Source organism: Rhineura floridana, chromosome 6 (genome assembly GCF_030035675.1).
Source record: "Rhineura floridana isolate rRhiFlo1 chromosome 6, rRhiFlo1.hap2, whole genome shotgun sequence".
Classification (NCBI taxonomy): Eukaryota; Metazoa; Chordata; class Lepidosauria; order Squamata; family Rhineuridae; genus Rhineura; species Rhineura floridana.
Window position 1 is genome coordinate 28600659 of NC_084485.1, and position 12259 is coordinate 28612917.

The window sequence follows — 12259 nt, forward strand, 5'->3', positions numbered from 1 at the left end:
GGCACTTCTGTTTTGCTAGGGATACTAGCTTGGAACAGCTGAACAGTTGCCCAGAAATTAGACTTGCTCCAAGACTGGTGTGTTTGTCTGTGTTTTGGTAGTAGTAATAGTAGCAGCAGCAGTTTAGCGCTGTGTTGTTACAAGCAAATGTACAGCACAACAGTTAGATGGTAAAGTGGTGAAAACCAGACCATGCATATGGCGAAGGGCCATAGCTCAGTAGAAGAGCATTTGCCTTGCATGCAGAGGGTCCTAAGTTTAATCTTCAGTGTCTCCATGTAGGGCTGAGAATGTCTCCTGCCTGAAACGCTGGAGAGTTGCTGTTAGTGTAGACAATACTGAGCTAGATGGACCAATGGGCTGGCTCAGTATGAGGCAGCTTCCTATGTTCTTTCAATGTTTCTGATACACAGAGCTGCCTCCATATGATGCCGCATGGTGACCATAATGCTGGGGTTGCCAACACGGTGCCTATGGGCGCAAATGCACTCACAGAGATCTTTCCTGGCTCTTTCCCCTCCTTCTCCTGAAAATAGGCTTGAAAGAAGCATTCTGTTTTAGCCAGTAGAATAGCTTAGTGTGTGCTTGCTTGCAGTGTGTGTGTGATGCCCATGACAGGTCCTCCAGTCCGCAAATGTGTCCACAAGGTCCCAAAAGGTTGGTAGACCATGCCATAATATATACTTTGGTTTTTTTCCCCGCTGGGTGGGGCCATAGTGCAGTAACGGAGCACATGTTTTGCATGCTGATGGTCCAGGATTCCTTAGCATCTCTGGGTAAAAGAATGAGCTGTCAAGTGATGGGGGAAATCTCTGCCTGGCAGACCCAAGAAAGCTCCCTCCACCCCCATGTAAGAGAAGACAATATAGGCTATATAGATGACCAATAGCAGAAGGCAGCTTCTTATGGTGAAATGTTGTGAGCACAAGGAAGATTCACACACCACTGCCAGGCATCCCTGCTGTAACTGGTGATGGGATGGAAACCCTCTTCATTAATAAGGAAAAAATCCCAAATCCATATCAAGGCAATGACTTTATCAGGCCAACAAAAATGTCAAAAAGTAATACAGAAGCTTTTGAGCTTGTACACTGTTCTGTGACATTTTCATTGACCTAATAAAGGTATTGTAATATGGATTTTGGTAATTCTGTACATAATGGAAGTGATTTATAGGATGGGTCATAAGCTGCACATTATAGCTGCTGTATGGAGGAACACTTTCGATGTGACGGTTGTAACATTCTATATAAGCTTTTTAAATTGCCCTCCCCCATGAAGGCTAAATGTTTATAGCTTCTTCAGTTTTCACTATAGGATTTGCCTTCTAGATTTTATCATTTCTGTAGCTCACCTCTGAATCCTTCACAGTGAGCAATAATACACAGCATGAATTTTACTACCTTGCTGGATAGTATCCTTGGCTAGCTTATTCTCTCAGGTTTAAAGTCACTCCAGATGGAGTTTGAGTGCAAAAATTATGCTAGTATGGCAGAGTGGTTAGGGCAGCCTTCCCCAACCTGGTGTCCTCCAAATGTTTTGGACCACAATTCCCATCATCCCTGACCATTGAGCATGCTGGCTGAGCCTGATGGGTGTTGTAATCTGAAACATCGGGAGGGCATCAGGTTGGGGAAGGCTGGGTTAGAGAGTTAGACTTTGATTGGGGAGACCCAAGGCTGTATCCAATGCTAGTCCTACGCAAGGTAGACCCATCCTCCTCCCTTCTCCCTCTCCCCTCTTCCTCCCTCCCTGTTCCCTCCAGCCCTTCCTCCCTCCCTGTTCCCTCCAGCCCTTCCTCCCTCCCTCCTCCGTGGTCAGTTTCACCTATCCTAAGCATGACTGCACAGGAGTAAATCCCACTGAACTCAATAAGCATGCAAGTAATCAAACCCGCCCTCTACCTCTCCTCCACCTCCCGCCTGCTCCCCTCCTCCCTCCCTATCCCCTGTGGTCAGTTTCACCTGTCCTAAGCCTGACTACAGGGGAGTAAATGCCATTGAACTCAATAAGCATGCAAATGATCTATCTATTCTCAGCAAACTTGCAAAGTATCCAATTTCTTACTTCCCGGATTAAAAAGCAGAGAAATTCACTAATAGGTAAAAAAACCCCTTGCAATTTGAGAATGCACCTATAGCTAACAGATATTTCTATCAAACTTTAAAAAGCAGGGAAATTGGGCAGCTATAGTGAATGCACCAGGAGACCTGAACTCCTCTCTGAGATATTGTACTGCCATACAAATCTGTCAAAATGCAAACACAATTTGGGTTGGTCTTTCACAGTCCAATCCACTTCCTGTGAAGCTTGGAAGAATTTAGTAATATGTGCCTCTGAGCATAAGGTGAGCAGTGGCAACACCGCTCCAGTGTTTGCTTGGGCTTGCATAGGAATAATGCAATCTTGCAAAACAGATTAGCCAGTACAGCTACTGATACAATGGAGGATGTTTAAATAGGTTACTTGTTGTTTGGGGGAGCGATACAGAAAATGTATTTAGCAGGCAGATCTTCTTCCTGTAGGAAAACAATGGAAAGGCAGATGATACATGAGTCAAAGCATGACCCAACCTTTGCATAATACTCCTGCAAGTCTCTTTTTAATGATAATACATATTGTACAGTATGTGATATCATGCCCATATATAATCAATAGGGAAAAGACATATGTGTTCGAAGGAAGCACCACGTTTGCTATAATTCCCCATCAAAAAGCAAAACAAACACCCTTCTGTCTCACCATGTGTCCTCCCACACAGGGAAGGCAGATTGCAGAGCTTTTAAAGGGTGGAACACCCCTTCTGAAAAATGGTTTTTATAAAGCAGTAGTGGGTTTTAAGGGGAGGCGATAAAGCTGGTGTTATTTGCTGTTTAAACATGTGGCTAGATGAGGATTCGTACTCTGGAGATGTATTGAAAGGCAGCATGCAGTCTCTCTAAGAATTTGCAGCATGAATATGGAAAGGGCAGTTGGGCAAATGATGTGCAATGATGAGACAGAGAGCAGGCATTAGAAAGACTGTGCAGAGGCACCATATAGCTCAGCAGCAGGGCACATGTTTTGTATGCAGGAATGCTTTGCAGACCCTGGCATCTCCAGTAAAAATAAATGGGACACCTTTCTGGCAATGCAATTTTCAAGTGCTGCCCTTCCAATCCACATTGTGCCCCCAAAGGGGGGAAAGGGTTAAAGCACCTGATTTCCCTTCATGCTAGGCTCCCACATAATGCCTATTTGTAAAAAATACCAACAACCCTGCACTTATAAGCAGAGCTACATGACTAAAATCACACTGGCCCTCTGCTAACAAAGGCCATGCATCAGTGGTAGAGTGTCTGTTTTGCATGCAGAAGGTCCCAGGTTCAATCGTTGCCCCCTCCAGGTAGGGCTGGGAATGTCCCCTGCATGAAACCCTGGAGAGCCAATGTAGACAGTAGTGAGCTAAATGGATCAACGGCCTAATTTTGGTCTAAGGCAGCTTCCTATGTTCCTAAGTGCCGGGAAAGCGCCCGCCTGAGACCTGGAAGAGGTCAGGATAAACAGCAGAGCTAGATGGACCAATAGTCTGACATAATGTTAGGCAGTGTTACATTGGTAGAGGCCCTAGTGCTGTGTGAATAGCTGAGTATTTTCTCTACCACCTGTCTAATTTCCTCTGTTTCTCCTTTTATTTCCAGAGGCGACAGACCTGCTAACCAAGAATCATGTCGGTGAAACTAACGTTTGTCTCCCCTGCCGATGGGGGACGAATCAGCAGGAGCTGCTCTTTTGCTGGATTCAGCAGCACACAGAGCCGAAAGTTAGTGTGAGTTGCCCAGTTATGAGCCACAAGTTCCTTCTGTTTGGCCCAGCTTATACATTCCTTGTTATTTAGGGCCAAAGTAGATGAACCATTAGAAATCATGAGCAGTTCTCTTTGTCTCTTTAATTTTAGTAGCTTCTAGCCTCCTCCTGATTTGGATCAGGAGCCCTGGGTTGGTGGGTGGGTGGTAGGTAGTGCATCTGCTTTGCATGCAGAAGGTCCCAGGTTTAATTCTGGGGATATTCCTGTGCCATTTTCTCCATGTGAAAACCTCAGCCATTTCCCCTTTTAGGCAGAGGCATGTATGCAAGCTGAGTACCTAAGAGTCATACAGGGAGATCTGTGAGTGGCCTACAAATATAGATTCCCCTGAAGAAGGAAGAATCACATGTGGCCTGCAACACGTGGGTCGGTGGAATGGATGTATCACTTTTCCCTTTAATGGGGCATGGTCTCTGTACTTTTCATCAGCCTATCTTCTATAAAGTTTGAACTAGCAGGCAGGTAGCTGTGCCAGCTGGGGCTGATGGGAGTTATAGTCCAAAACGGGTGTAGGGCACCAGCTTGAAGAAAGTCTGATCGAGTACTACCAAGGGTGACATGTGAGCTGATCTTAGTGTTAAGCACCATAGAGCTAAGATTGGAGAGAAGCCTTTGCTTTAGTATTTCTCTTATCTCTGGTCTTAGTATTGTGGGACCACAGTGCTAAGATCAGAGATAAGCTTCTGCTCTCTCTTTAAAAGGCAGCAGTCAGGAAAAAAGGCAGCAGGCAAAGGCTTATCTGCAATCTCAGTGCTATGTGACAACAGCGCCAATATGCAAAATGAACAGATTAGTCTTGTACTACAGCCTTTCAAGATAGCAAACATTACAGCAATACAAAAAGCATGCATCCAAAGTTGCCCTTAAAATTAATTGTCTGTACCTTAAAACACCTGGATTTTTTTTTTACCATACTTGCAGTCAGATCCTATGCATGTTTACTCTGCAGTAAATCCCACTAAGTTCAACAGAATCCATTCCCAGGAAAGTGCAAGCAAATGTGGTGTAGCAGAGAGATGATCAGACTTGAATGGGGGAGATGCAAAATCAATTGCCCACCTTCATGGGACAGTCATTATCTTGGAGCCTAACTTATCTCACAGGATAGTTGTGAAGATAAAATGGGGAGTGGGGCCATGTATACTGTCCTGAGTACTCTGGGGGGCAAGAGATAAACAGGTAATAAGTAAATGTTATATTGTTAGTGTGCATAAGATTTCTGCCTTAATGCACAAACATTATCGCTAACCATAACGTGTATAAAAGTGTAAATCAAGAAGAGAGAAAGAACTCAACATGGGCTCGTGACCAATGCTGGAAGACTTTACACATGATCTGTATGAAGAGCATTATGTTACCCCTACTCAGAACAGATGCATTGAAGTTAATAGATATGACTAACTTAAATTCATTAATTTTAACAGGGCTGTTCTGATTAGGACTTAGTTGAATATAACCGTGTACCTTCTACATATCTATTTGTGAAGTTAATGCCACCTTTGGACAAACTTTTATGGCATTTACTGTGGTTATAGAGAAATAAATTCCACGTTCAAGGTTCCGGTTTGGTGTACAAAGCCCTATGCAACTTGGGACCAAGATGCCTGAAATATCATCTTAGCCCTTATATACCTAGTCAATCACTGTGCTCTGCAGGTGAGGACCTCCTGCATCTTATCAGGTGGTTCATTCCACACAATATAGGAAGCACAACATAGTGCTGCGGTACCTACCCTTTGGAATGCCCTCTCCTTAAATATTAGACAGTCTCTGTTATCTTTTCAGCACCTACTGAAGACCTTCTTCTTTCACCAAGCCTTTTCAGTAGAGACCTTATCCCAGTCTGTGTTTGTGTTGGAATTGCTTTTTAAGATGTTTTTAAAACTTCTTTAAAAAAGATGTTTTGTTTTATTTTAATATCTTTTAAAGTCTGCTTTTAAGATGTTTTAGAGTGTTTTTAGTGTTTTTGTTTGCTGTTCTGGGGTCCTTCTGGGAGGAAGGACAGGATATAAATGTAATAAATAAAAAATTAATGAGATATCAGTTTAAAGCACAGAACACATAGATTTGCAGAAAAATAGAAGTTATGCAGTATACAAGGTGTACACACACATGGGGCTTTACACTGTTGGTGGGAAGGTGCAGTGTTGGTCTACTTCAGATAGTGGATGTGTTTGCATCTCACAATCAGCCAGGCTTTCAGGCTTATCACAGTTTATTGGGTGGTCTACAGTGTACTGGTGCAAATTGGCCAATTGTCCCACTTTGTTCCTCCCCTGGTATGAGTGGGAGAAAAAAACCAGGAAGCTTTGACTTCCCATTATGTCTAAACCCAGGATCATAGTTTGTTCCTTCCTAACAAACCATAGTCATTAGCCAACCTTAAACCATGGTTTGTTGTTTACTTATGGATTGTGGCTTGTTTGGGAGCAACAAACTATGATTCCAGGCAGGGATAAGAAAGAAATTAGATTCTGTTCACATTTTAATGCAAACCTACCTATTCATACTTCCGAAACAGTATGTGCACTGAAACACAGCTATGCTTTGAAATTTGCACTTCTTTGAATTTTGTGATGCAGTACTCCAATAAAAAATGTGCATATTGGGGAAAGTGTGCATAAAAATTCATATTTTAGTGAAAATAACATTCAAAAATGCATTATACTGTGCTATGGAAAATTGCTTGCAAAAATATATGTATATTTGCACACACACGTACGCATTAAAATGCAGATAAATTTTCATGAGGATTTAAAAAAAAATGCAAATTCATGTGAAAATTAGATGAACTGAACTTAAGACTGGAAAAATGAGAAACTGAGAGAAACCAAAACAGATTCATCAACTCCTAATCCCAGATTCAGATATAACGGGAAGCCAAGCCTTCCCAGTTTATTTTCCCACCTACACCAGTGAAGTAGTGAAGTGAGAGTCATCAGGAAGCATGCTGCTTGATTCTGATAAACCTCAATAAGCCAGAAACCCAGGCTCATTGTGACGTTTGAATGCAGCCAATGTGTTTAAATTTTGCATAAAAGTGGTGTGTGTTGACATGAGAGTAGTGTGCACAAATGAGTATTATGTATGAGGCATGTGAATGCATGCATGTGAACGAGAGTGAAGGTGGAATGAACACAGAGAAGGCATTATTTCATTTTAATTTTTTAACAATATTTTTCAGTTGCTCTTTACCTATGACCCTGAGAGCAGCTTACAAGAAACACATTAATCCATTAAAATCCATCACAGTAAAAATTGAGCAAGCAATTAAAAAACAACTCAGCATAGGATAGACATATGACTAAAAGGTTTGGGCAACTTAAAAGATTTTCACATAACACTGAACAGAGAATAAAGAAGGCACTAGACAAATCTCTCTGGAGAAGGAGTTTTGTCATCAGGGTGCCACACACAAAAAAGGCCCCGACTTCAGCCAATGGGAGGATAAGGACAGGGGTAGCCAGTACGATGCCTCCAGATATTGGACTACAGCTCCTATCACCCCTGACCATTGGCCATGATGGCTGTGACTGATGGGAGTTGAAGTCCAACAACAGCTGGAGGGCACCTTATTGGCTACTGTACGTTAAGGCCTTTGAAGATGATGTCAACAATCTGGCAGATTCACACAGGAGAAAGTCTCTTAGGTATGTTGCATACATCTAGAAACACATCCATGAATGTACACAGATTTCCACATCTGTTACAAAATCTGAACATTATCAAACTCCAGTAAGTCATTTCAATGTGGTGCTGGTTGACTCTAAAAAGGGGGGGAAAGAAATCAAGCAGTCAATTGAATAAACAGATTGGAGCCTGAAGTACATAGTGGGAGTTCTTGCACGGAAAGGAGTCAAACAGCTGTTTCTAGGACCAGAGCACCTCCAGCGGGGTAAGAATGCTCTAAAGAAGGGAGTTTACATTTCCCTGAAGGTTATTCAGTTACTTTCAGCTGTAAAGCATTTAAAAAATAACAACCAGGTCTTTATGTACTTTTGCAGGGTGGTGGAGATATTGCAAAATTCAAGTACCATTTAACTAGGAAAGCAGCATGGTTTGCACTAGGATTAGGCTTCAATACCTCTAGAAAAACAGATGCTGTTATTACTTATGATTCCTGCATCACTGTTAGGCACTGTTTATGGTAAGAACCTCAGGCTCAATGAGTTTTGAGCTTGGACTTTGCAAGAGACACATGCCAAATAAAGCCAATTGAAATCAACACACTTAAGCATATTTCATGGTGTGTTGTGTTCTGGACACATTCTTTTTAGGAGGACTTTTTGATTCTTGCATTTAATTGTGTTCATATGAAGAGATCAAAATAAAATTGTCCCTGTTCCAGCTTGTTTTCCTTATTATTTATTAAATGTATATCCTACCCTTCCTCCCAGTAGGAGCCCAGGCGGCAAACACTATAAAACATCATAAAAACAAACTTTAAAATATATTACAACAAAAACTATTTAAAAACATATTAAAATAAAACATCTTTAAAAACATTTTTTAAAAATGCTTTAAAAACATTAAAAAGCAAATCCAACACAGATGCAGACTGGGATAAGGTCTTAAAAGGCTTGTTGAAAGGAAGGTCTTCAGTAGGGGCATCAAAAAGATAACAGAAATGGTGCCGGTCTAATATTGAAGGGGAGGGAATTCCAAAGGGTAGGTGCCACTACACTAAAGGTCCGCTTCCAATGTTGTGTGGAACAGACCTGATAAGATGGTATCTGCAAGGGGCCCTCACCTGCAGAGTGTAGTGATCAACTAAATATATAAGGGGTAGGATGATCTTTCAGATATCCTGCTCCCAAGCTGTATAGGGCTTTGTATACCAAAAGCAGAACCTTGAACTTAGCCCGGTAGCTAATGGGCAGTCAGTGCAATCCTTTCAGCAGTAGGATGACATGTTGGCAATACCCTGCCCCAGTGAGCAGTCACGCTGCCACATTTTGTACCAGCTGTAGCTTCCAGACCAATCTCAAGGGCAGCCCCACATAGAGCACAGTACAGAAATCCAACCTGGAGGTTACCAGAGTATGGACAACAGTGGCCAGGCTATCCTGGTCCAGAAACGGCCACAGCTGTCATACCAGCCGAAGCTGGTAAAAGGCACACCTAGCCACTGAGGTCACCTGGGCCTCTAGTGACAAACATGGATCCATGAGCACTTCCAGACTATGGACCTGCTCTTTCAGAGGGAGTACAACCCCATCCAAAGCGGGCAATTGATCGATTATCTCAACTCAAGAACCACCAACCCATAGTGGCCTCCATCTTGCTAGGATTCAGACTCAGTGTATTGGCCCTCACCCAGCCCACCACCAAGTCCAAGCAGTGGTCCAGGGCTTACACAGCCTCTCCTGATTCAGATGTTACAGAAAAATAGAGCTGGATATCATCAGCATACTGCTGATAGCCTTGCCCCAAATCTCCTGATGACTGCTCCCAAGGGCTTCATATAGATGCTAAACAGGATAGGAGACAAGATGGTACCCTGTGGCACCCCACAGCACAACTGCCAGGGGGCCGAAAGACAATCACCCAATGCTGTTCTCTGAAAACGACCTTGGAGATAGGATCGGAACCACTGTAAAACAGTGCCTCTGATACCCATCTCACCAAGTCAGCCCAGAAGGATACCATGGTCAATGGTATCAAAAGCCTCTGAGATAAAGTAAGAATGACAGGGTTGCACTTCCCCTGTCCTTCTCTGGATAAAGGTCATCCATCAGGGTGACCAAGGCCAATTCATTTCCATATGCAGGCCTGAACCCAGACTGGAATGGGTCAAGTTAATCTATTTTATCCAAGAGTACTTGCAGTTGCTGCACCACTACCCTGTCAATCACTTTCTCTGAAAAGGGAGTATTTGCAACCGGGTGGTAGTTGTCACAAACCAATGAGTCCAGGTTGAATCACCACCTCTTTCAGGACAGCTGGAACCACTCCCTTCTGGAATGACGCATTGACTGCACCCTGGATCCACTTGGTCAAACCCCCTCAGCAAGCTTTAATAAGCCAAGAAGGGCAAGAGTCAAGAGGACATGTTGCTGGCCACATCATCACACGCACCTTGTCCACATCATCAGGCTTCATCAACTGAAACTATTCCCAAGAGGTTGCAGCAGACGTTGCACTGGGCACCTCACTGGCAACTACATTAGATGTGGACAGGGTATCAAGATTGGTCCTCCAAAGGGTCTTAACCTCCATTTCCTGGAGTTCATGTCAACAGACCCCTGATCATGCGGAAAAGCTCCACTGGATGGCTACTTGAGGATGCGATGGTGGCAGAGAAGTGGCCTTCTTCACCACCCTCACTGCAACATAGTAGGCACAGTTATGATGTTTTATTCATGCCCCATCAGCCTCACAGCATGTCTTTCGCCACTTGTGCTCTAGCTGTTGTCCAGCCTTTTTCATTGCCCTTAGCTCACTGGTGTACCAAGGTGCAAACACCTTCTAAACACCTGATATGGACCCACCGACAGCCCACAAACAAAACCTACCTGAACCAATTATCCCAGTAGGTCTCTGACAGAATTGGGAACAGTCAGACCCACTCAATATCTTCACACAGGGCACATCTACTCCCCCCATATCACATCCAAGGAGGACCAGCCTTCTGCCAATTACAGACTCTCACTCTGAAGGCATTTGGTGACTTCTTCCTGTCATTCAGTTCGCTACACAGGCTCTCACCCTGCATAGGAACTACACAATTGCCTTACACTCTCCACACTACCAATCTCCTCTAGAGTGATTAAAAAAATAGAAGGGAGTAGCCCCCTCAAGAGAGCCAGTGTGGTGTAGTGGTTAAGGTGCTAGATTGTGACCTGGGAGACCAGGGTTCAAGTCCCTCCACAGCCATGAAACTCAGTGGGTGACCTTGGACCAGTCACTGTCTCAGAGGAAGGCAATGGTAAACCCCCTCTGAATACCACTTACCAGGAAAGCCCTATTTGTAGGGTCACCATAAGTCAGGATCAACTTGGAGACAGTCCGTTTCCATTTCAGCCCCCTCATCCTCAAGACTCTTTAAGGTGTTCCCCAAGGGCAGTCAGGTTTTTATGCCCTCTGACACTGGCAGGAACTGATGCAAGAGGCTGCAAGATTGACTACAGCCTCTCTCTAGAACCAGGAAAAGGTAGGGGGTTCCAGTCCTTGCAGCACTTACTAGGGACCTTCGCTTTCTCAAGAGACAGCAACCCAAAGGAGTGAGCAAGCATGCAGATGCTCAAGTACTTATTCCCAGGGCAGGTCTTTTCCAGTACACCAGTACTGCAGCTGTTCCCTCGAAGAGTAACATATATCTCCAGAAGCAGCTAGTTAATGAGCTTGGATGAGCATTGTGATAAGCATCTCCTTTGCTGGATCAAGATGAAGGTATGGTCTGAGGATGCATAAAGCTTATTACCTTGCTGTGTCTAAGCAGGCTTGGATCTGGCCAGTGTCCATCTGGACAGATTGTGACCTGGGAGACCAGGGTTCAAGTCCCTCCACAGCCATGAAACTCAGTGGGTGACCTTGGACCAGTCACTGTCTCAGAGGAAGGCAATGGTAAACCCCCTCTGAATACCACTTACCAGGAAAGCCCTATTTGTAGGGTCACCATAAGTCAGGATCAACTTGGAGACAGTCCGTTTCCATTTCAGCCCCCTCATCCTCAAGACTCTTTAAGGTGTTCCCCAAGGGCAGTCAGGTTTTTATGCCCTCTGACACTGGCAGGAACTGATGCAAGAGGCTGCAAGATTGACTACAGCCTCTCTCTAGAACCAGGAAAAGGTAGGGGGTTCCAGTCCTTGCAGCACTTACTAGGGACCTTCGCTTTCTCAAGAGACAGCAACCCAAAGGAGTGAGCAAGCATGCAGATGCTCAAGTACTTATTCCCAGGGCAGGTCTTTTCCAGTACACCAGTACTGCAGCTGTTCCCTCGAAGAGTAACATATATCTCCAGAAGCAGCTAGTTAATGAGCTTGGATGAGCATTGTGATAAGCATCTCCTTTGCTGGATCAAGATGAAGGTATGGTCTGAGGACGCATAAAGCTTATTACCTTGCTGTGTCTAAGCAGGCTTGGATCTGGCCAGTGTCCATCTGGACAGATTGTGACCTGGGAGACCAGGGTTCAAGTCCCTCCACAGCCATGAAACTCAGTGGGTGACCTTGGACCAGTCACTGTCTCAGAGGAAGGCAATGGTAAACCCCCTCTGAATACCACTTACCAGGAAAGCCCTATTTGTAGGGTCACCATAAGTCAGGATCAACTTGGAGACAGTCCGTTTCCATTTCAGCCCCCTCATCCTCAAGACTCTTTAAGGTGTTCCCCAAGGGCAGTCAGGTTTTTATGCCCTCTGACACTGGCAGGAACTGATGCAAGAGGCTGCAAGATTGACTACAGCCTCTC

The 12259-nt window shown here is 44.2% G+C and overlaps 1 protein-coding gene across 5 annotated transcripts in view; it reads left to right on the forward strand.

Annotated features, from left to right (window-relative positions):
• Nucleotides 1-12259, forward strand: part of RIPOR3 (RIPOR family member 3) — a 177747-nt gene that overhangs the window by 74933 nt on the left and 90555 nt on the right. For 3 of the 5 annotated variants that reach the window (XM_061631275.1, XM_061631276.1, XM_061631278.1), the window contains exon 3: nt 3681-3808. In XM_061631275.1, coding sequence (XP_061487259.1) covers nt 3708-3808 — 101 coding nt within the window. In that variant the 5' untranslated portion in view covers nt 3681-3707. Of the gene's footprint in view, nt 1-3680; nt 3809-12259 lie in introns of those variants that run through there. The other 2 variants (XM_061631279.1, XM_061631294.1) reach the window with 2 other exon arrangements.